The 26047-nt window shown below is 38.8% G+C and overlaps 1 protein-coding gene across 2 annotated transcripts in view; it reads left to right on the plus strand.

The window, feature by feature from the left end:
• The window catches only part of MCC (MCC, WNT signaling pathway regulator), a 206629-nt gene that overhangs the window by 120407 nt on the left and 60175 nt on the right, over positions 1 to 26047 (plus strand). For both annotated transcript variants that reach the window (XM_026059901.1, XM_026059902.1), the window contains one exon: positions 17970 to 18083. In XM_026059901.1, coding sequence (XP_025915686.1) covers positions 17970 to 18083 — 114 coding nt within the window. The remainder of the gene's footprint in view (positions 1 to 17969; positions 18084 to 26047) is intronic.

A 26047-nucleotide genomic window follows, 5' to 3' on the forward strand; every position in this document is an offset into this window, starting at 1 on the left:
TGAACAGGAGGTTGGACTAGAAACCTCCCATACTCCTTGAATGATTCCACAGTTCTGCGCCACTCATCAGCCATATACCACTGCTGACGTTGCAGATCGTTCATGCCTCAGTATTTGTTTCCCTGTTTAAATAAACATAAGTACATTGCATTAGCTGTAGTTTCATAAGTCTTTTAAAATCGAAGTTGCATCTCCAAATACTCTCCTTTTGTAAACTGATAGATGTATTTTTATCTGCTGATAGGTGTTTTGTGACAAACTAATTTGCTTTTCTTTTAAAATGAAGATAAGAATGCTGCTCATCAGCTGATCCTGTATTTCCATGATGTCCGACAACAGAGTTCATTACAATGATTAATTTATAACAGAAGACAGGGCATTCTGAAACATCCRCAGGGCTTGCATGAATTCTGAGCAAGTTGGAACTAACATAAGCTATATCTGTTATTTCAATTCCCATCTGACATCCTGCTTTCTTAACTATAAATAATGTACCCCTTTACATACTCTGTTCTGAGCATTACTGCTCTGTGTTGCTTGTGTATATCTTGGTTCTGTTTTCCATATCTTTAAATAATAGAATTGGGATGCAAACTTTATTTATTTATATTGTTCCTCTGCATTACAGCTGCTGCATTAAGATATTTAGGTTAGAGGATGGTGATCTACAGAGTGTTTTTCTTTCCTTTTTTTTTTTTCTTCTTTTTGGTACAGTGGACCTGCACAAACTCTTGTTTCTCTATTCAGCACAGATTGAAATATCTTAACTGCAATACCTGCTATACAATTTCCAAAGTAAGTGTTAGCAAATTTTAATGTCTACAATAGAAAAGCTCATTTCCATATTCATCGTAGTGTAACAATAATAGCTTTTCTTTTGTTTCCTCCTCCTTTTGCTTTGAACAGATATAATCATTGGTGTGCTTGTGGTTTTATGTGAATGAAAGGTCTTTTCTCAATTACTGTTGCAGGACAATCATGTTAATTCTCATGTTCCTAATTTAAAGAACAGTATTTGTCACCAAATCCCTGGCAAATGTCACCTGACTTTTAATTAAAACAAAAAAGTGAGTACTGACTTGAGAGTTTATCAGTTTCTAAGAATTAATCATTTTAATATCAATATTGTAGTGCATAATTCATGCACAGCAGAATAAGATAGTAAGCAATATTAGCACTGTGCTGTGCTTGCCAAAATAAATTCATAAAATACATTGGGGGACAAGATGGCTGAATGATTAGAGCACTGGTCTGGGAAATGAAACACCTGGCTTCTAGCGCTAGGTCTGCCATTCTCTGTCTGATGTTGGCAAAAGAAATCTCATTTATTCTTGTCTGTGGAGAGAAATATCATTGCCATTTTTGTAAAGCATTTATATCGTGCTTCTCACCCAGATTTCCAAATATTACTGCTTTTGTTTTCTGACTCAGCCTAGGAAATCCCAGGGATCCTTACCCAGCAGCATATGGTGTTTGCAGGCTCTAATTCAGAAGAGTTGACTGTCTGTGATGAGCTTCCCCCCTCCTTGTTTAAACAGATACAGCAGTTTCTAGATGTAGTGCTATTGTCTGTGCTGGGTGGAAGGTCAGACTAAATGACCTGGCCTTCAAGTCTAAGAAATTATCTGGGGTTTATTGTATTTTATTTTGTTATGTAACATGGAAACTGCCTCAGTTAAATGCCACGACGCTATTTTGTTTTTACTTAGCTGAGCGACTTGGCTGAAGAGTGATTGAGGACTTTTTCTTAAAAGCTCTGCCTATATCATCATTTTAAAAAATGGTTTAAAAGGTTGTAATGTAATTCTGTTGTGTGGGGCCATGTGAGCCTTGTGCTGGACATGGAAGCCTCTCTGGCTGGTCGGTCGGTCTGTCTGCTTGCCTGCTTGGGGAGGAGGTGGATGGAACGGATTCAGAAGTGGGGGATTCAGAGCGTGCAAGAGAAACAGCTCTATCCCATGTGCAAGGATTAGAAACCCAAGATCAGCCCAGTTAGATATTAAGCTACAATGTGTAAGGCCTGCTGGGATTTCTGAGGGCTGGAATGTTCCCATCTGTGTACACTCTGCCTCTGGCTGTGGGGTGGGTTCAGCAGACTGTGTTTGATTCTCACAGCTTCCATAATTTTTTTTGGCAGTTCAAATCTGCCCATTGATAGTCACATAGCTGAGCATGTAAAACAAAACCTAATTTTCCATTGGCTGGTTCTGCAGCATTTATATCTCCTGCAGGATACAGTCACAGTTCTGGGATAGGGGATAAGGCTGAAACTGTGGGAACCTTTAAGTCTGCCTGTCAGTAGCATCAGAAAAATGTGCATGAGTTGCACAGAAAGATGTTTACGTTTAAATGTAATGTTCTTGCCTAGAGCCATCTGGTTTATACTGTCCTTGAATTCTTTTCCAGATCTCTCTCTCATTTTCTGATTTTGTAAGAGAATGGAACATTTGCTATTAATTAGAAAAGAAAAGCCCTTAATGTCCCTACTCAAGGAAAACAGCTAGCTTAAATCTCAGGAAACTCAAGTATATTAACTCAGAGCAGGGTGGTCTAACTGGCAGCACAATTTACAGAACMAGTCCACGCAGCCTGCCATCATAACCTTGAGAGGAGGGGAAGTGGCTATAGGGGCAGCATGTGAAGCCCTGCAGCTGAATGTCTCCTTAGGTGCCTGTGCACAGGCAAATACGGAAGCTATGGGCTGCTGTTGYTGCTTCCTCACACAGCAGGGATGAGAAGGTAGAGCTGGAGATGACACAGTATGGCTGGTGAGCCGCACTCAAATACTGAATATATAGCCAGCTGCTTCTGCCTGCACAGGGGATCATAACACAGGTATTATGTAAACCTTCTGTCACCACTGGGTAGTTTGAACCACTGTGACTCAGAAAAGGCTCTGCTAGTCTCAATACACAAGTGTGCAATGTCTAGGGATTGCTCTGTGGGCTCTGGACACTGCAGGCGTGTTTCCTCCAACATGGAAATAGTAGACCCTCTGATGGGATTACATGGAAGAGGAAAAACAGTGATGCTCAGAGTCCGTTGCTAAAATGGAAAGACTTAAACCAAGCACAGGCTGCCTGTTCCGTGATTGTTCCCAGAGCGAGGAGGTGAGCGGGAGGAGAGGCACGTGCCTTTGATTGACTGGGTAGGCACTTTGAGCTTTGCTCCTTCTACTTAAATGAGAGCTGTGGGACTTGTTTCAAGCCTGGCARTTTTTTAATAGTTTTATGTATAATTCACTCTGAGTCCTTTTAATGACAAATTGAAACTTCAGAAAATCAGATGAGATACCTAAGGCTTAGCTATGTAGGACAAGTAGCCTGCGGTACCTTCTTGTGTCGATTCTGAGAACAGACAAAATGCTCTTTGGTTGCTTTTTGTTACTTGAAAATAGACTAAGCCAAGTGGCGGATGGGGACAGAGGAAGACTTCTTATTGCAAAGTAAGAATATCCACATAAAGAATTGTCAGTTTAATTAATGTTAGTTTTCCCAACCTGTCACTTTTTTTTGTATCTGATTTATCTCAKCACTATATTAAAAGTTTTGTTTCGCATCCTCTTCAGAGAAATGGGGATCAGAAAAAAACAGTTCTGTTTTTTCTGAAATCTACTGGTATGTGATTTGGCTGTTAGGAGAGTTCCAGCTAAGCTGAATCATGGAGTGGTCTTGTATAGAAGACAGTCCAAAATTTTGAGCAAGTTTATTCAAGAAAACTGAAATGACAAGTTACTTTTTAATATTGTGCCTCTTTTCTAGCATTAACACATTTTAAACTTGGCCTTCAAGAAAAAAAATCCAGAGAATAAACATGATAATTCTCAGAATAATATTTTCATAAGTCACGTTATTGGAATCTTTGCAAGAGATCCATCTGTCTCTCAAGGACAAGATCTGTCTGTCTTGGTGAAAAGAAATGTTCAATAATAAAGTGCTCAGTGTGTTTTCTTTTGATTTAGGGTATGGAGCTGGGTGAAGTGCTTCTACTTAGGTTCCTTTAGAAAAAGACATAACCACAAGATTTTAAAACTATGCATGAAGCTAGCATTGATTGCAGTGGAAAATTGGCAAAAATTCAGTTATCTCTCTACTGCTGTAAATCTGATCCTTGTTACAAAGTTTTGTTTTGTGTTTGTTTTTTTTTAATGTCCATTACAGTTGATAACTTATATTTCTGGAGACAGGATTTGAGAGTTTGGGCAAGGTATCCGGGGCTGCTGAGCATACTGCTCCTTGCTGCGTACTCAGCATTGCAGCCAAAATAGGCAAAAATGTTGCCTGCAAATTGAGGCCATATTAATTGTCACCTGCAATTAGGTAAATAGCTGCCTCTGCATGTAACAGCAGGAGGGAGAGGGTTAATGAGGGGCTAATTCTCTCCTTGGAGGGACCACAGAGCTGACTGGAAACAGCTGCTGGAGCTGCTGGGCCTAGACGGAGCAGGGGAGCAGGGTAGTGCAGGCACCGTGCCACTGTGGAGAGGCCTCAGAGCTACAGCCTTGCAGCCAGCTCAGTGAAGAGGAGACGCAAGGAAAAGACTGATAAGGAAAGAAGGTAGGAAGCAATCCAGAAAAGAAACAAAAGGTAGAGAAAAGTGYCCTYGGCCTGGAGCCCCGAGGGATGACAARCAGTAACTGAGGCCRGATAGACTGAYRGGAGTTCAGGCTGGAATTGYRGACCTGAGGAAAGGATGCAGCCCCAAATTACTCTTACCCTTTCTGTGTGAACATTAAGGCTTAAGATTATGTCAGCATCATATAGTGTAGGGGTAGCTTAGGCATTAAAACTGCATAGCTGTGTTAATGGGATGCTCAGCTGGGCTAGCTGGCCCTGTTGAAGTGCAGGGGAGTGTTACCCAGGATGGATGCTGAGTGCACGTGGCTGTGTTTCCCCAGAGCTGGGTGTTTCTGATGGTACTGGTCGAAATGTGGAGTTTGGTTCATTGGAGTCTGCAACACGAGAGTCAAGTTAGCCAAAGTTGTTTACGATACGAATAACTTGGATAATTGTCACCTCTGCTCTGTAATGTGGTGTTTTTACCTTACCTCTTGGCTGGCTTACCTCTCTTTCTACATCTGTTGTGCACTTAGATGCACATTGTGTTCCTGCTTACATATTACTAGATGCTATCAATATTCACAGACAAAACCTTGGAGCAGGTGCCTGCCCGTAGTTTGAACAGATGCTTGCTTCTGTGGCTGGGAATATTGGTTAAAGCTCAAGCAATGTTTTAGCTTAAGCTGGAGCCTACCCGCTCTGTAGAGGGGAAACTGCTAATGCCCTTCCCTTTGTGTTCTCCTAAAGACAAAGACTTTTTCCTTTTTTGATAGAGTCAGCTGAACAAAATAAAAACCTTGGAACTTCTCAGCACAARGAACTATGGACTATGCCCCAGAGAGATACTTGGGAACACAAGGATTGCTTATATATGGGCTGGATTGACCCAAATGTTCATATAGCAGTTGCCAGTGATGTAATATATCCTTAGCTTTAGCTTGCCAACAGCAAAGAATGGTTAGCCCTGTCTGCTATGCAGTCAAGCACTGTCCCACAGGGCTGTAATATATATATCAAGCACTAGTACTGTAAAGCTAGAATGCTCCAAAGAAAGGCAAAAGGGAAAGAGTGCCTTCTGAACAAGGAGCTTGTAAATAGATTAGGGCCTTTCAGCCTGAGATGATAAGGGGGAGAAAGGGGTATGTGTTTTGAGAAAGCATTATAAATTCGTGAATGATACAGAGAAGGTCAGTAGGGAAACAGTTGTCCTTGAGTTGCAGAACACGGAAAGCATTACCAGGGAAGCATTGCAAATGTGTGCCCTGTTCTCATGCTTTTTCTTCCACTTTTGTTATTGAGCACTCTCAGAAACAGGATACTGGGCTGACAGCCTGTGGTCTGGCCTGATACAGAGCTGCTTAATATGCTGCTTGAACTGGGACACTACTTTAAGAGGGGGAAAAATGGGCTCCTGTTTTTTGACTGATGTTTCTTTGGTTAGATTGGAGTGGCTACTGCTTCACTATTAGAATTATTTTAAAGCTAATGCTTTTATTCTATCAAGATTTTAGAGCCCACAGAAGGTATTTTTGATAATGTAAATTAAAATAATACAGCAGTGTAACTCTCCACCTGAGTTGTGAAGTATCACATTGCAGAAATGATGAAACCATGGAATACCAAAAAGTAGACTTTCACTTTCATTCTGCCAAATTATTTGAGTAATATGCCATAAGCTAATGAATATACAAATGAGAATGCTATATAAGTGAGGAACACTCTCTGAAGAATTCTACATGGAGTAGGTGTAGCTTTGGTATCAGCAAGCATTTGGGCCTACATAGTGTACAGGGGTGAAAAATAAGCCATGTGTTAAATGGATTAATGCAGTGTTGATCCCTTTCTGTCAGAACAATTAACATGAGTAAAATGTTTGCCCTACTTTAAACAGATAAGGGAGTACTGTATTGTGTTCATCTGAAGATTAATGTTCCTATATGTGCAGCAGAGAGCACAAGATTTATTTCCTGAACATTATGTAGATTTATAGCTGTGCCAGTGATTGCTGGAAAGCTCTTTATGAACCATATTCACAGTGAGTCTTTTTTGGCATATGTTTAGTGAAAGAGGTCATAAGAAGGATGCAGACGTTTTGAAGTGTTAAGTGGGATGTTTGTGACATGTACAATGCCTTTAAATTATAAATTTTGACTTGTCATGRCCCCTGGTTTTTCTATATTTGTGCATGTGTGTGCATCTGTTATATAAACATAAAAAGTATATTTTATTAAATGCTTAAGCAGTACCTTCCTTTGCTGTCCTGACTTCTTTAGGGAATTAGTAATGTTTTTGCGTTATTATTTGATGATTTAAAACAAAGAATATTACTCTTAAGGAGAGAATGACAACCTCGGGACCATGCTCTTAGATGCATTTACATCTGTGCAACTCTTGTTTGTTTAATAGGATTGCATGGGTGAAATACAAAGTCAAATTTAGCATTCAAAGTCTAAGAAAAGGAATGAACCTGCCTTTGGCTTAGCAGAGCCAGAATGATGCAAATACTATGCATATAAAACTCAAAATGTTAGAGCAGTTTTTACTTTTAATTTTTGTTTGACTGAAACTTTGAGCTTCTCTAATTATAAGCTTCTGTAATTTAATTTATTAAGTGCAATTAAATTTTGAGAATATGTGTACCAATTGTAGTGAAGATGAATTGTTCATTAGGCACACCAAAACATTTAAATCTTAACTTCTATTCTTTTTCTGAGAAATTGCAGGGAAGAGKCCATAGAAAATGCCTAGCCTAGCCTTAAACAACATACATGGTAGTCTGGAATAGAGAAGATAAATTTTCTGTTTGCAGAAATTTGACATTAAAAAAATGTTCATCCTCTTTTCCATGATGAACAAGGGATTATTTTTACAGTAAAAAGGAAAAAAAAAAAAGAAAAAGCATCCTCACTTGAAGAACTATAACTCATCTGTCACATCCCTACATCTGAATTTACAATACAAAAGGACAAAAAAGGGATCTTATTGTTGGAGAAGCAGTTATGAGAAACAGATTAAACCTTGTACTAGAATTTACAAGACACCTTTTCCCACCCSTGACTTGTGCAGACAGAGCTGTGAGCTCGACTGCAATGAGTCTGCAATGACTGCCCATGAGGTTTGGGAATGATGCTTCCCTTGATTAGCTTCAGGTTTGATTTCAGTTACTGGTTAATTGTACCTTTGAATGACTTCGGATGCTGTCTTTACAAATCACTGTTAGTAGTTGACTCAGAAGTTCTGGCATGACTTTGCCATGTTGTACAGACTCTGCAAATTTTACAGCAACTTGCTTTTAAATTTGGAGAAGCCCACAAAAAAAGTGGCAGAGGAAATACTAGGCCACCTGAACAAGACACTATGCCTGACACTAAATACCAAAATATCATGTTAGATTATTAGTCCGGTGCACAATGAAAGAAAATATTTCTCCCAAATAGAATAATACATCCAGGTGTTACTGAAATACCAAAAAAATATTTATGTAAATTCCTATTCACTGAACAGATTGGAGTGTGCCAGCTGTAGTCTCTGTGCGCTTGTCCATGCTAGTGCAATGGATAATAAACATTTAGTAATGTTTGTTTTTGACCTTTTCAGTTGTTTGTGCACGGGAGGTTCCAGTGCTTAAAGTCTGAGTATTACAGAGACTGAAAAAGAAGAATACATTGATGCAGCTTTCAAAAAGCCTGGTTCACAACTGCTACAGTGCTCGGCCTCTTTCTGAAGGTAGTTGAGGCAGGAAAGGAGTCTGGGGCATCATGCAGAAATCTTGCATGAGATTTGCTGATAGTTAGCACCAGAGATGCGCATGCAAATAACTGGTATTAATTAGACAGAGACAAGGTGTTGGAGGGCATTTTCAGTTTCTCAGTTCTTCAACTCGTTGCTCTGGTCTGACAGAAAACCTACTGTTTTTCACTAATGCAATTTTTTTCATATTTTTCAAGAAAGAGAAAGAGATTTTAAGTGAAATACTTCAATGAGAAATTTATTTCAAATGGATTATACCATAGAGAGTAAAAACTTACTTGGATAGACCAATGGACTGTCTATCTTGAGAAGGAAGAAACTTTGTTAGGATAGAATTTAGGAATTGTACTTGATATTTTTCATAACTATTTAACATGCTGTTGTTTAGAATTAAGGATAGTTATTTCTGTAAATATAAAAACTAGTACCAGTTACTGACATACTAAAAACCAGCTAAGCAGTGCTTTTTGGTTTTTTTGTTTACAAGAAAACTTCTCTAGCAATATTGCAGTAACTCATGTTTTGAACCTCTTCTTTCTAACAAGCCCATCTCTCAAGCTAAATCATCATAGACTCTTATCAGTGCTGTATTGTGCAACAGTGATAATTTTCTATCCAATTTGTTCAAATTGTTGTTTTACTAATAACATCCAGTGCAGTAGATGTAAAACTCAACAGAAGAAACATGAACTCTCCCATAATTTGCCATCTAACTGTAAAGCTTTGGGTAAAATCAGTCAGCTTTTCCCTGGGTATTGACCAGGTAATAAGAAAAAGGAGGCAATGACAGATGCAGGACTTTGGAAGTCTGGAAATGCTGAAATATGTTGCATGTTGTTTACACATAGAATACTCAAGTATAACAACTTTTTACAAAGATTTGTTGTATGTGACTAGAGAGGAATTATAGAAGCTTCCTACAGGAACTAAGATTATAACACAGGTAATTTTCCTACCTAGGGATTTGCCTTAAACAAGTTTGAAGAAGTAAATTCCCCTTGGGGAAATTGCTCATCCAGGTTTGAACTGGTTGGTTGGTAAAGATTGCCAGACAAAACAACCGAGATCTGCCTAAAATGACACGACTGAGCTAGGGGATAGTACCTTGTGCCGAGAATTGACTAGAATAGCGAGACCCTGACCTGGGAATGCAGCATTGACAGGTCAGACATTTACTGCCAGGAGTGTGTATGGCCAGTGAATGAGACCTGGTAAACCTTATATAAGTTGAATATTGCTTATGGTATGTTACCTTTCTAACATGCATTAAAAAAAATACAGCTTTCTTTTAACTTGGGTGGTCACTGGTTAACTCTGTCACTCTGGAGAAAGTGTAAGCGGAGGACTGAACTGCAGGTGCCGGTAGTGCTGGTGAGAATTGCCCTCACAATTGCTGTGAAGGGCAGCAGGCTGGTGGCCTGAGCTCTATGGGGCAGCAATATGAACTGTTCAGAGATGCAGTTCACAATGAGAGTAGTTAAGAAGAAAAACTGAACTGAATGTAAATTGTTCTTTAAACGTGCATGCATGCTTGTCCAGAGGATTGTGCTGCCACATCTGGAGACTCTAAAATTGTTTAGTTCTGTTTGCGAAGAATTGCTTTAGTGTTGCGGCTTTGGAAGCTGTGGTATAGACAATCGGTAAAGCACTTCCGGGCATGAGCTGATCAAGAATCAAAGATGTTTTCTTCCTACAGATTTTGAATACTTGGGCAAGTACATTGTAGGGGGTTTAGCTCTTTGGATTTCTGTTTCGTTTGGGGAGGGGGGGAGTTTTGTTTTTTCCCTTTTTTTCTTCTGAAGCATCAGCTTTTGGCTTATGCCAGAAGCAAAGTGCTAGATTTGGTGGATCACTGATTTCACCTGGCATGACCTATTTTGTCTCCCTAAATTTACAGTGACAGCAGATCATATAGGTCATTCTGGAGACAAAGATCCTTATGTCACTGTAAATACAGCTTTGTTGCAAGTCCATAGTCTTGTCTTTGGAAATTGGACTTAATTTCCTGTTTGAGAGGTTTTGAAAAAAATACAAGCTCCATGGAATACTTCTTAAATTTTGTTATTATTAACATAATAAGTAGTATCTGTTTTTTGAGTGTCTTTCACATGAGTGGTAGTCTCTGTTTTAAAAGATCTGGATTGTCCTCAGTCTCAGACTGGAGGTGAAGGAGCAAGTTAATGTGGTGGATAAACAGTGGGACTGTTAAAAAACAAGTCCACGTGCATGAACTTATAGTCCATCTGTGACAGTTGCTGCATCCAGCAGTAGGATGTGGGTCACCTTAATGCTAAAAGCAGAGTGCTGCCTAGGGTTAAGTTTTCTGCTCCTTTCTTTCCTGAGTGGTATGCCTGTCCCAGAGGTGGTCCTGGCAAACTGCAAGGAACAGAGAAAAGGCCTTTGGCATCCTGAGGTTTCCTAGGAATAAGGAGCTGCACTGAACCTCACAGTTCTCTCCCTTCATTTTCTTCAGCTGCTTTGAGCAGAAGGGAAGGATAGAAAGAAATAGATATTTCCTCTTTCCATCAATCCAAAGTGCTAAAAACAGAGAGGAAATTTGTCTTTCTTAAGTTGCATTGAGAACCCTCCCTGTCAGTAATTGTAAGAAGGGTGAGCATGTTAAATGTTAAATAAATTGATCAAATCCTGCTTAGCTAATAGTGTAGACATACCAAGCACACCCCATCTCATAATGGTGTTTGAATAGCACTTTTTAAATTTTGAATTACAGAAAGGCTATCCTGCAGTTGCAGACTGTAAGTGTTGAGACCGAGGTGACGTGAAGACAGTATTTTGTGCTAGCGTGATCCCCCAAACCCCCATTTCCGTCCCCTGTATTATTTTTATCTTGCTCCCTCCTTCTCTGGAGGGCACAAGCAAGGCTGAGCCTTCATATGCGGTGCAAGAGCCTGGCAAGAGGGTGTCAGGGGGGCCATGTGGGCTGCCTTGCCATGGGCCAAGTAATGCTGTTAAGAATCTGGAAAAAGTTACCTTTGCAAAGTACGGTTGTTTCATGCTATCTCCAGATTCAGACACTTCTGTCTTGATTACTTTCAGGTCATGTTTTTAGGCTTTTCCTCACGTCGGCTAAAATTTTCTTTCCCATGAAGGTATGAGCATCTGTTGTAATAGAAATAGTCCTGAAGTCCTGTACTCAGATAGGGCCTAAGCATGAGTCTTGCCCTCAGGCAGACTCATGAAGTACAAATTAGCACTATGCTCCATTCATCAAGTGTCATTGTCAAAGTAATTTTTCAAAGGAAGATACTTTCCATGACTATGTCCTTTTTGTCATTTTATGCTGTTCTAAAACAGATCCTACTCTCAGTAATGTCAGTGATAGCATTGGATTATCTGTTGCTTGACATTTTTGAACAACGTTGTAGTGTATTTTAAAGCAAATGCTGTATGTTTATCAAACACGTCACTGTGATTAAGGCAGGAGTTAATATTGTTTAGTTTTCTTTTTTTAAGAAATAGTTTGAAATAGTCATATGTATATGAAGTCTATGAAATGTTAATTTCTAGATAAAAAAATCATTTAAAAATGTTTTTAAATAACAAACAGATTGAACATAGCTGCAGATTTTTCAAATTAAAACAAAGTATGCCGTATGAACACTTGTTCCTTGATTTGCTAGGATTTGGGAGACTCCATCCTGGCTTGTTTTGGCACATCATTTGTTTAACCCTGCACAAACATATGAAATAACTGTCTAATGCCTAATATGACCTACTTACTTTAGCAGAGTAGTTGCAAAATGTCCACTTCTTGAGTCATTTAAAAAATTGATAGCTTTTTATATTAGTACGTAACAATTGTTTCAAACATTCAGTTTTAGGGCATGTTTGTAGACACAGCMAGCAATTCAATGGTATTGCTTTTTTAGTCATTTGACTTTGCCTTGGGTAATTACTGAAAGGACAGTTGGCTGTGGTATTTCAGGGTTATGCTCTAGAGATGATACAACTGAAATTGTCTAGGGAATATCAAGCTATCCTGTCACTACTTCCGGGAGATGGTTGTTCTTCAAAGTTTTTTCCATTCCACCTTGCCAGTCCATTTACCAAAATGGACTTCAATTACGTTTATTTTGTCACTTGTACCATAAAAATGCACCTGTCATGGAGCATGGCCAAGAAAAGGAGGCATAAAAAGTGCAGGACTGAAAAGAAAAATAAATGGTTGAGAGTAGCTGTACATTTTGATATCAGTCACTTGCAAATCAACACATTTATTTAAAGTAGTGCTGTAGCTATTTGTGGTCCTGATAAAATGTGAACTTGACAACTCCCTTGAATTTTTATGTACAGCAAATGTCTGCAACACCAATTGCATATCCTAACTTGTTTCATATGAAAGTTATTTAAGCTTTGCCTAGGTTTTCTTTTGTCTTTAATATTTTTTCTTTAATATTTTTAATATTTTTGTTCTTTCTAAGTTTTTCCTCTTGTACCTTTATTGCACAAGTCTTAAGTATACATGCCACACGCTAAGTGACAGGTCTTCTTTCAGTTCAGCAGATTAGTGCTAGCCATGCCTAAGCTTTTACTGGACTAACCTGGCCATTGTTTTCTATTGCCATTAATGGAAATTAGCAATGCACAACACAATCACCTTCGTAAATACTGAGATTCCTGAATTCAAACTTCAGACGGTTCCCCCCCCATCTTAAAATGTGTTTTTCATTATAAACTTATATTACTGACCTTTTTATTTCCTTGCTAGTGATTATGGTTTTAGTCATTTTTGTCTCAGCTTGAGGAATAAGAAGGGTGTCAGAAAATACAGTACAATTTTTTTTAAATTGTCATTTATTGTTGTTTTGCCAAGCAGCTTGGGTTTTCAAATCCAGTGTAATGTCATTTGATAACAAAAAAAGGTTATGTTTTCAGAGATGAGGTGAGCTTCTGAACATTTGATCAGGTGTGTTTGCTTATACTGCCTGTCACTAAAATTGGTAGTAGTGAAACACAAAAAAAGTCGCTACTATGAGTTTTTTGCACTAAACCAGGCAAAACACAAGTGATAGACAAAATGGAAGAGCAGATGAGTAGAACAAACTGGTCATTTGGTGTTTGGCTGTTTTGCATTGGTACAAAAGGTTAATATCTTCTTGCCATGATTTTGATGCTTTTATGGCTCACTTGTTATATCAGAGGTTACATTTCTGAACAGCTGTTCCTGAGCTGCAGTACTGTAGCTGGGGAAGCAGGAAAGGAGATGGAGAAGGTAAGATCAGCTCTGTAATTTCTCAGAGAAAAGGATGTGCATAGGTCCCTTTTGTAATTGCTCTGTTGAAAATAGCAAAAATACGCCATGAGTGAGACTGGGTTTAGTTATATGATTTAATTTGGCTGGTTCCAGGTTGAGGAAGAGAAAAGTGTGGGTTAAATTCAGTGGTCAGGATGACAGTTCACAATGGCAGGAAAAATGCTGTGTATAATAGTAACTGTAATGCTTTGCAGTGCTTTTTACCTTAACCTATCATTTTCTCAGTGCCCTCCTTCATCGCCCTTTAGATCTTTCTCTTACTTTGTTCGTGGCATCAAAACACTTGTAACAATATGTACTACAGGCCTGTTACCGGCTTCCTGCTTCCTTGTCGCTCAGCTCACATGCTGTCCCATCTGCTTCTGTATTTTTGTTTTCCCTAAAAATCTTGAGAAACCTGACTGCCAGCAAACATTGATTCTAATTGTACTTACATAGAAGCACCAAAAGCAGTGTTTAAAGCACTGTGCAAACAATACATCATTAAATCATGTTTGCCATACTTTATGAGATAACGTAGAAGCAGGTATAATTGGGAGGAGTAAGGCAAAGACATGAAGGCTGCGAAGGAGGCTGGAAGAGAGGTCAGAAGTTTGCTTCTCCTAAGACTGTGCTTATTTTTTGAATGTTTGTATCTTTCAAGACTTAGCTCTATAGTGGTTTGCAATTTAAAAGACTGCATTCTGTGCATCAGTTGGTAATGATGATTTCCGTGAGTGAACGGGCAGAATAGTGTCAGGCACAGCATGCGGTATGTATGTGTTAGAGTAAGCAGCCTGCTGTGGTCCTTGCAGTAAATTTCATAGAAACTATAGCTTCTGATGTAAGATAGGTGATATATTAATCCCATGCCCCTCATTCCTTTACTGGAAGAATTCTGATTTCCTTGGATGATGGTAGAGGGACAAGTAAGGGGTTTTGTCTGAGCCCTCTTCATTCCTTACTTTTGCATGTGTTGACCTTGCCTGGTCTGTTGGACAGATTGGGTGCATTAGCATCATGTACTGTTTTTCTTTAGGTGGAACATGAGGATTCAATACTTGCTGTATTAGATCAATATGAAATGTATGAACGATGCAGGCTTTGTGAGTCAGCTGTTTTCCTTGGGCTCGCGTAGAGCTCCTTGGGAGCTGCTGCTCGAAGGCTCGGAACAGCGCCTAGTGCAGACAGAAATCTTCATGGTGCCTGACTTAACTGTTGCAAACTGCGGCATTTCTAATTTGCTCTATAATCTCAGGCCATTAAGAGGCAGCCCACCTTGAACTATAAATGTGTGATAGGAATGTATGTTAGTGATAGGAACTCTGCCTTGTCTCTCGTTGTTTGCTGAGGAAAAAAAAGCGGTTTGCCATATGGCTACTTCTGTTCTCTTCCCTTCCCTCAGTTCTCATATCATGTAACGCTCCAGTACTGCAGAATTGTAATAATGACTTGCTTATTGCCTTCCAGTTGAGGTTTTTAGATTGAGTCTTTTCACGTTTAATAGCTTGTATTATTAAATTTGAGTTCTATTTTTTTTTTTTCCCTGGAGTGACTTTTTTGTTGGCTATAGCTCTTTGCTCAGATGTTTGCTTGTTCGTGTTATAGCAACATCCAAAGATTCCTGTCCCAGTTCCCACCCTACCATGTGGTTTACAAACACACAGGGAAGCACAGTCTGTGGGAACTTTCACAGCATAACAGAAGATGCAACAATATTTTGTAACAACTTTTTTTAAAGAATCAGAGGAGGAGACCTTGGTACCGCCAAGAATACACTTATGCTAGCTGTGTTAACTGTGCTTATTTTTTATTGCAGTAGTATCTAGACGCTCCACTTGTGTATTACTTATTGCTCTGTGTGCCGGGAAAACATGTGAAACTGAAGATTATCCCAGACAGCCCTCCTCTATATGTGAAAACTTTGTATTATCTAGTCTGCCATTTCGTTACCTGTCATATGTGTTGTGTTATCCTGTTGGACTCCTCTTTTCCATTTTTCTGTTGTTTTAATAGCACTTAGAAAATGAGCTGGGCCAAAGCTATGAAAGTAAAGGATCATTTTGGATGGTAAAACAACTAACAAACTTTGTTTCTAATAATAAACCCCTTGGTTGCTTGGAGAAGAGAGACGTGTATTAAAAGGGAGGCTGGTGTAACTCGCCTGTTTGACACTCTCCTTGGCAGGAGTTGTCAGGCCAGGCAGCGGTGTCACTGCAAAACTAGACATGGTTCATGCTGTTTCTTGCCTAGTTTGGGGTGTGCTGGGGGCATGAAGACAAGCTCTGGCGACTGTAGTGTGGGAAGGGGACAAAGACACGAATCCGTAGGAAGTTGGCCTCATTAGTTCCACTGTTCAGAGGACAAATTGTTTTTCAGTTAAATTTTTAAATTAACGGTGTCCTTCTATGCTACATCTCCATGTCTATGAACATTATTGGTCTGGTATTTAATTAAAACCACAGCTGGTGATCATTTAATTTAATGTATGAAAGGGAATGATACTTACTTGGCTATGTAGCATAGGCTTATTCAATTTCGAGAATTGTAGCCATTTTTTGGTCTACTATTTGAAGGCTGTGGTGAAGGAAGCAAGATCTGATGAACAAGCTAGCGAGCTTCATTGCAATGCTTCACCTCCATAGAGGGAACAAAGTGAAACGGTGGCTTAGAAACTCACCAGTGTTCCTGAAGAGGGGACATGTATAAACAGATTGGTAAAACTAGGCTGGTTCTGGTTTGTCCATACTGTAAAACTAGTGCATATTTTCCTGTGGTAGGAAAAAATTATTCAAATGGCCAAGAATACTTCAAGATTCAAGGAATGTCTGGGTTTATTAAGCAATTTCAGCACACACATTTGAAAGAAGCAGGGCTGAATTATTGCTTTTTTACTTGAAAAATGAGGCTGCCTTGAGATTCTTAAACTTACTGCAACATAAAAATACATACATGCAGATTTACACTGACATGAATAACTCTGCTTGTGCGTATGACTTTTTTTTGTAGCTGACTTAATAAGAGTATTTTAGGCTGAGCTGACAAATGAGGATGCCCAGAGCCTCTGGCCTAGCTGATTATACTGGTATTAACGCTGCAGAAAACACATCTAAAATCTTTATACAGTTACTGTTTTTGTCTTGAAGCCAGAATTGGCCTTTTCTATAACAATTGGAATACTCTATATGAAGGAACTGTTGCCAAATAACCTAGTCTCTTTGCTGTATTACAGCCACTTTCACATGTCGGTACATGAGAACACCTATGGTTTTGCTGGCTTCCAGTATTGTAAAGTGTTCCAGTATCGATATAAAAATTGGATTCATTAGCAGATTGACTGGAACTGGAACAAAAAAATAACTTAAGAGACCCACCCAATAAAATGTCAACCTGAGTGAAAAACTGAGGTAGTCTGGCTGGAAGACTAGAAATAGGGTTTCTGTTTCAGCCCGAGTCTTGGCAGCAGAGCCAAGTTTGCCTTGTTACTCAGTCCAGTGTGAAAGGTCATTTTTGTTTTCTCACCCAATATAACTTGGAATTGTTTCTTTACTACTACAAAGAAAGACTTCTGTATTACTGGCTGTTTTTTCCCCCCTGGACTTTTGAGTTGTAGCCGTCACTACGGAATATTGAATTATAACCCATGCGTTCGGTGTAACAGCGAATGGGGTATTCAGGAGAACAAGAGAGTGTGAATGAGTTTTGAGTGTTGGATTTTTTTAAGTAAAAATTGTAGATTATGCTAGTTATCCTGGTCTGATATATATTTCCACAAGTTATCTGTTAAGTACAGAATGAATCTTTCATCCAAATAAACTATTAACAGAAAGAAAAACAGTTCAAGGGTTTCATGTGCAGCTTCAGTAAATTAGAATCATTGAAACCCGCTGACATGAGACTCAGAAAAATGGCAAGTGTAAAGCAGTAGCTTGAAGTGGAATATGCATTAGCTGTAAAGTAAAACTGAATCTTATGAATGGAGTTATTCCCTCCACCCAACTGAAAACCTCTATATGTCTGAAGGCATTAAAATGTGATATACTTTTTTTTTTATAATGCAAATCTGAGTCAACATTTAATCTAAGGTTTTATAACACAAGGCTTAAACTACTTCCTATTAAACTAATGTTAGAACTAATGTACACATTTCTAGCTTCATTACACTTCATTGTATTTATCCTTGCAATGTGTTTTCTGAAAGAAGAATGTGTGCTGTCTAGACAGAGAATTCAGTTGTATGTGGATTACTTTTAGACTCTTTTGTTATATGAAAACTCCTATTAACCACTACAGAAAACCACCAACACTATAACTGCTATATAATATTCTCTCTCCTTTCAAATACTGCTGCTACATATGGTATAGAAGTTGATTGATTTGGTTATTCTTTCCCTTTTGTTTTCTAGCTCCATTTAGCAGCCCTGGCATCATTAAAGGGAGACATAGTGGAGCTTAATAAACGCCTACAACAAACCGAAAGGGAGCGTGACCTGTTGGAAAAGAAGTTGGCAAAAGCACAGGTGAGCAGCAGGTTCAGATTCTGAAAATGGTCCTTGGTTTTCTGTTGTCCTTGTTCTTCAGAGAGGAATGTGCTACTTGGCGAGGGGATGAAATATGACTTAGTCATGAGTGAAAGAAGATTTTAAGACTGTGTAAGAAAAATACTTGCAGTGATTTTAAGTTTTGTGTGCTGATGGCATTATTAAAAAAAAAAAGTCAAGAAATAATTAGATTAGTTTTGTTTTCAAGTCAACATAAACAACTTGTTTTAATAGAGAATGTTTTAAAATACCTTAGAAAAAAATTGCAGAATACTCTTACTGGCTTAGGTGACTGACCACAGAGTCTTTAGCTCATGGGTCAGATTCAAATACAGCACAAATTAACAGTAATAAAAAGTTACTGTCTATTGGCAGTGCTTTGGTGGTATATGAAAAGTGTTTTTGTGATCTCAGTTCAGCTTTCAGTAAGCCATTTTCTACACATCTGTTGGGAAAACACTCTCAGTGGAAAGCCAAGGGTTAAATAAGAATAAGGTCTGAACTATAATTCTTTCTCAGAAAAAAAAAAAAAAGTCTTTTCAAAACTGAACTGTTCCTTGTCTTTATTTCTTCTGTAAATGAATACTGTCATTCTGGCAAATACCTTTTGTAAGTACTTTACAATTAAAAACATACACTTGAATTTATTGGGATTAGAAAGAGAAGGGAATGTCCGATCATCTAGTGAATCACAGACTGTTGTTTTTCAGTCATTTACACTTGCAGAGAGCCAGTCAAAGCATTTTGTCCAGTAAAGCATCCTATCTGATAGCATCAAGAAACTGTGACTGTTTCATTGTTAGATTTTTTTAAAGACATTAAAACATACTTAGATTGTTTCTTTTCAGCTTCCATTCACTGTTTTTTATTATACTTTTCCCATTACTTTAGAGTCTTTTAGTATTTGGCATGTTCTTGATGGGGGCTTGTATCTTTGTGAGTATATATATTGGGGCATTGCCTAGAAAAAACACAGGGGTTACTTGTACTCAAGCCAAATGTACAAATGTTTATGGAGCCTACATTTTAAATCTTTTATTTCAGTCCTTCAATCATATTTTGGCCCTCATCTGCATTTACTGTTTTGGTTTTTTTTTCTTTTTAGGCTACCTTTAGGGTTCACAGGCTTATAAGTAAYATTCTTATTGCAGCTCATCAGTGCAACAGTTATACTCTTTATTTCCTTAGATATATGACCCAGAGTCACACTGGGAGTTCATATTGAATCATTTGTCAGCTATAATCCTGAGATCCTTTTTTAAATATATTGTTGTCTGAGATAGACTCCTCTATCCGAGGCACAGTTTGATAGGAGAGAGCATTTGGCAATCGTTAAACAGTCAGATGAGTCCACTGCACCCAAATAATCTACATCATCTTGTACAGCTACGCTGACCTTGTTGTTTATCACTCTGCTAGGCCTTGTGCTAACCACAAATCTTTATTAGTGTGCAATATGTATTTCCAGATATTTGTAAAAATGTGTGTGTGTGTGTATGTATGTATATATATATGTGTGTGTGTGCGCCTCAGTCTATAAGGAGTGCATTGCAGGTGCTCCCATGCGATGGCAATTCCCCGTTGGCAGTGACTTTAGGAGGTTTTTTTGGTTAATCAGCCCTTAGTCCCAGTGAACACAGGCTCTGGTGGTATTGCATGAGACTGGGGTTTTGTCTGATGGGTTTTCTTTGTTACCAAAGCATGCACGCGTGCAGTGCTGAGTTTGTAATGCTGAGTGAGGGTTTTCTCATGGTCATGTGCTGTGTGGTTGTGAACACCAGAGTAGTGATGACTGCTATCTGTACTATGGATATGACAAAACCAGAATATCTGGCTTCTCAGAATATCTGAAAGCTAGCGTGCTTTTGTCGTACATTTTCTCCAAGCTGAAATAAATACTTCTGGGGACACACCAAAAAGGGAAGATGCAAAGGGTGGGAGTGGAGCAGGAGAGGAAGGCTGATGGGAATAGAGAAACTTTAAGATGTTTCTGGACTGACTGAGCTTTGTAGTTATTCTGTGGTGGTTATTTAGGGCAGTCCATCATTGCTGTAAAGAGAAGGATAACTGGAATGCCTTAAGTGTTGTGTAATGGTAGGGTTGTGGCTGGTTACAAACTTTGTCACAGCGGGGGTTTTTTTGGGAAAAAAAAAGTTTTAATGAACAATTTCTATAAAGTTTTAATGTTTTAGTTCTCTTCAAATTCTTTTTTAAAAGCTCTGAAGTGGATAGAAAATCATTTGGGTGTGACTGAAGTTTTTAAATAAAATACAGTCCATCATAAGGAATAAGTCATTAAACAAGCACAGCTCAAACATTCAATATATTGGCTATGTTTAAGTGCTGAGACAGACTCTAGTGATACCACCTCATATTTTCTTATTTTTCTAACTGCGTCACTTCCTTTTTCAAGTAGATGCTCCATTTAACATTTTTTGAACTTTTCCTCCCACTCCACAGAGTACATCCAAATGCGTATCATATCATATGTCATTTTTTCTCTACTACCTAATGCATTTCTTCCTCACTAATGTGCATCAGGGGCTCAGAAGGCACAAATTAAGGGATGTTTGAGGTTCTGTGTAACCCATATTCAGGTGCTAGTGGATCAGTATTAAATCTCTCTTCTGCATCTGGACTTTACTTATGAAAGCAGCTCTTGTGTCCGCTCCGTTCACATGTTAAGCTCTCTCTGGAACAAACCACATTGTGGTAGCAACTTTCCTGTCATTTCGTGAGGCATATGAGACACCTTGGAAGAAAGGTTTAGTGATTTGCAGAACAGAGGTAACCTGGGGAGCCGTGGTAAAAGAGTTGGAGATGGCAAATGGTCAAGAAAGATGGCTGGAGAGCTCATGCTTAGAATTTTTGTGAAAGGAAGTAATTGCTGGTTTGGTGGAGTAGAGAGAAGGAGATCAAAGGTATGTGGTCATACCTGTGCTGTTTGTTGCTGCTACGCCACAGAGTCATGTGGGGATACTGGGCCTTGGTGGCTGCCCTGAGTGCACGTGGCAGTGGAGGCATGTTAGTGTGGCAACCTGCCGCCCCCCTTCTGCCCTCCGCTGCTCTTTATAAAGAGGAGCCCTTTGTCTGCTTCCCCTTCCCTGTGCTGGGGCTAACGTATTTCTGTTATGGCACCGTACCTTGCTGTTTTCCAGTTTTTCAGCTGCTTTTATGATTGGGACACATAAAAGCTTGTGTTCCCTACTTTTGCCCTGCTTGTGTTCCTGCTGATGCTAATGTAGATTATTTTCCTGATATCATTTAAGGGGGGTACTTTTATATGGTAAGGCCCTAACAGGAAACATAGAAACTGATAACCGTAGCCCTACCAGATGAGGCCAAGGCTTCATCTTGCTCAGTGTCCTGTTTCCCACAACAGTCAATAGTGAATTTCCTGGGCACAAGACAAGTAATAGATGCATCCCCAGACTGCCCACCTGACAGCCAGAGGTTGTTGACTTTGTGTGTAAATAACCTTTTTACATAGTAACCCAAAAGAGCATTTTATAATACGGCTGTGTTTGTCTAGCCATGTATAATGAATGTGTGTATGCCCAAGATGAACAGAAGATCCTGTTACTCTTGGTGATGAGATCCTTAATATTTGGATCCTTTCATGTGGTATTTCATGAAAGTATTGTCAAGTGAGGCTCATCAGAGAGGAAAGATGGTTATGGCTGCTGGGTGTCTTTCCCCCCCCCCCCCTCACTGTCATTACTGTGATCTAAGGTGTATTTCATGGGTCAATAAAACACCATGTATTATTCTAGAGTGTGAGGCACCAGTGCACTGAAAGCAGCACAAACCAGGATTTCTGGTTATTGCACCATGGTAGAGTTGGTGTCCAAAGCTACAGTCTGTGGAGACCCTGCTGTAGCATTAGCCTATGCCCTTCTATTATTTCAGTATGACAGCAGACCTGCTTGTCTATGTGTTTGTACTGGGGTGCGGTTTGGCACTGACCTGATCTCTTGAATGTAGTATGCTGGAAAGTACTGGCCATCCGCAACTAATGTCTTTTTTCAAAATCTTTCTATGGTCATGAAGAGAAAAGTAGTGATTTCTACTAGTTCTGTCTGACCCCGTGTCCTGGCTCTGATAATGATAAATAGCAGATGTCTGAAGGGAAAGCATAAGACACACACACAGAAGGTTGTCCTCCTCCAGCATACTCCCTCATCTTTCAGCCCTCAACAGCATAGGAACTTCCTGAGCCAGAGGCTGCGTCATACTTCACAGTCCCCCATGGTCCTATCCTCCATGGATTTATCTAATCTTCTTTCTAATCCATTTATATTCTTGGCTTTTGCAACATCCTGTGTCATTGAATTGTAAAGTTTTATGGTAGAACACAAGATTTAACTACATGCTGGAAGTTTCAGCAAATACAACAGAAATAGATGCTTCACCTGCTACATTTTTCTTACCCTTACATCTCTCTCTTAAGGCACTTCTGTTCTCTTCACTCTTTCTGCTTTATTCCTAGTAATTTAGGAATTTAAAAATAACTCTAGACACAGAGTAGTGAATCCTGTGTCACAGTGGCAGTAAGTTCCATCAGTGCAATAATAATTCCTTACCATCCTCTTAATTAGTCAGAATTGAAGGCAGGTGGAAGAATTTCATTATAAGAATAAAACTAACACTGTGTAGGCATATAAGAACAGAAGACTTCACTGGAAGACTTCAATTTCTCATTTAACTAAGTAATTTTAAATAGAAATGCATTGTCTTCAGATCAACATTGAAATTAGTAGTTCTGTTGTGTGATGCTCTTGCTTCACATGGATTAGTTCTGTTTACTTGTATTCTTCTTCCAAATCAAGTATACACAGAGTATACCATCAAACAATTGAATTCTGACCTTGTGTGTTTGCAGGATTGAGGCTTGGGCATGAGGGATGTGTGTTTATACATAAAGTTAGATGAGCTGATTGCCACTTTAAAATCTGCCACTCCTCTTAAATTAAAACACTGTGTTGAGCAAAGATTTTTAGCTTCTGTGAGCCTGTTAGACAGGTTTATCATTGTGATGACTTGAATTCTTCCTGCATGCCATGGCAGAGTTGTTTGTGCCTCCTGCAGGGCCCAAGGCACCGCGGGGTCTGTTACTGTAGCACTGCTGCTGGTGCTTCCTTGCTGTCCTCTGACTGAACACAGTAAAGGTAACACAGAAGACTGCAGCAGTAGTGTTTCTTGTGTTAGGGATTGTGTACGTTAATAGGCAGTAATATCACSTGCCAAGCCAGCATCCTCAGGTTGGAATACTTTCTCTTATCTTCTTTCTCCCTCACAATCTTTTTGCTCTTGTGGTTGTTTCCCAGCATCAAGAGGTCAGACCAAGGTGTTCCCAGGCATTGTTAATTTATTCAGCAATTTAAATAACCTTTTTAGTCTATCCCCAAAACCAACCTAAAGTCACTTCCGTTAAAAACTGTGCTGGAAACTTTTCTCTTAACCTCAACAATGGCTCATCTTTTGCAGCCTCTCAGTAGATTCTCCCTGTATTTGCTTTCCCAGTGAATTGGTGCCTGTGTATTTGTTGGAATTTAAGTATGAGGTTGGAAGGAGGATGAGGAAAAGGCTCTGAGGTATTTATCTTAAAAACTGTGTGATGTACACGGTTTAATTGCAAGAGCTAAGTATGTACACCTTGGAAAGAAACAGGAATTGGTGGCAGATAGTTGTTCTGAGACTCAAAAGATGCAGAAATTAAAGAGGATGATGAAGAGACTGAGTATCAGGAAAAAAGCACTTTAGTAATGTGTACCAAAACACACATGTTTCTTATCTCTTTTAAGCTTGCGATAAATGTGGCATAAGAAGGAGCAAACCTCTATAACCAGATGAATATTTCATTGCTGTATTTTGGGATTCATACTAAACTATATTTCCGTTGTTTGGATACTTTTGCCTTTTTTAGTTGAGACTTCTCCTAACTGATCAGAACTTACTAGAAGTAACCCTTTACCCTCCTCCAACCTACAACGGTCCTTCTCAGCTTCACTCCCTGCCTTTCCCAGAGGTTTTCTTTCTGCCTTTTCCAGTTAGTCTTGCCCCAGATAAGCGGAGAGCCCTTTTAAAAACAAAATGTGAAGCTGCTCTCTTTACATCTCCAGACTGCTGGTTGTTCACAATGTCTGTCTGTTACTAAATGACGGTTTTTCTGAAAAATGGTGACTGAGAAATGGCTGGAGAAAAGGGAAAGTAAGTCTGATAATGTGGCTGAGGTCCATTAGCAAGAGTCCATATATCTTCAGTCAAGATAAACAATATTCTGCTCTTCAGTGCACTGCTTAAAAAGATGAAATCTGTTGTGACAGGCTTTTTATTTATTGTCTGAAAATAATTGCAATGAAATTGCATTTGACTCAAATTGGCGATTTTGAACGTAGAACACCACAGAATGGGCTTTGGGGACAGTGTCCTTGAACTGTATAGTAGAGAGGAAATCTTTCAGAATTTAGTGCAGTCCAGATCTGATCTTGCGTGGAGAGAAAGATCCTATACTGTGGATTAAATGGTTTTAAGATTTCTGTTATTCTCTGATGATAAGCCTGTGTTTATATTTAAAACAATGTTATTTACTCTGTTTTTAAAGGGAGGGATGGATATCTCTTTCCTCTGCACCTTTTCCAAAAATAATGAAAACCAATTTAACACCTTTATGCTACAAATCTTCATTATGGTATGTGAGGTAAATTCTTATGGTAGTTACCTATCACAAGATGTGTGCGTTACATTCATGGTGTGACAGTCACCGCATGTTCCCCTGAAGTTAGGAAGAAAAGACCCTTCCACAATAATCCTGAAACAAAGTATGAATAAGGAAAGATAGAAAAATTAAATATATAAAAGAGGTACTATTTTGTTTCAGCCTGTGGATGAGTGCTCTAATGCCTGGAACCACTATCTTTGAAAGTGTCTATTTCTGGAACTTAAATGTATCAAAATAAATTTCATTAAAAACATTAAAGAAAAATGTTATTGAAGTGCAGCATAGATTTCAAATTGAAGAAAAATCATGTAGATGATGTTCTCAAGTTGTGAATGTAATGGGCCCAAAAATCTAATGGCAAATGATGAAAATTCTGGCATACCTGTTAGTACAGGTATAAGTTTCATATGTATGACATAAAGGGTTGGGGGCATTACCCCTATAAAGAGTGTTTATTTAATTTGGAAAAACACATTTTGGTGCAACAATGTTAGAGGATTTCATATATTATTATGAGTTGTAGTTTTAAGAAATGCTGCTAAGGATCTTACATTGCAGGTCTTCAGTTAACAGATGTGGTTTTTATGCTGTTGGTTGGTTTGTGAGTTTTCTTTTATTCACAGCACAGTACATACCAGCGTGTGGTTGCAAGGAAGCTTGGCTGAAGCCTGCAGGGAGTCAGAAGCAGAGAGTTAGATGTCTTGTTCTTTCCAGTCTACTACCAAGCATAACTCCAATGAACATGCGCTGTTGAGTGGCTGTGGTTGTGGTACAGTGGCTGCTGGCATCAGGAGTATGCCAGAGAAGCTGGAATTAAAATTCTGTTGAAAAGAAAAAGGAGGATTTCGTGATACTTACGGAAGCCAAGCAGCAATCTAGTCATTTAAATGTGCAAATAATAAGTATTTTATTATAGAGGTATAAAGAATATACATGTAAGAAAAATATGWTATGTTATTTTTAAAGGCTAATAAAAATAAATATTCCTAATGGCGAAGAAGAATTGTTTTCTGGGTTTTACCTGGCTTTAAATTCATTTGCCCAATCCTGCCTTTTCCCTCCAGAATGACAGGAAGAGAAGTGGCTATATTTTACAGTCTAGCATGAAATACTCAACTGAGATGAAAAATATGGGTGATCAAAGGTACTTTTTATGCTTTAATAATAGGCTGTTTTCGTTTGGAAGTGACATTGTGTTTCTGTGACAGTGTCCAATGTACCA

This window comes from Apteryx rowi, unplaced genomic scaffold (assembly GCF_003343035.1).
Source record: "Apteryx rowi isolate R43461 unplaced genomic scaffold, aptRow1 scaffold_161, whole genome shotgun sequence".
NCBI classification, from domain to species: Eukaryota; Metazoa; Chordata; class Aves; order Apterygiformes; family Apterygidae; genus Apteryx; species Apteryx rowi.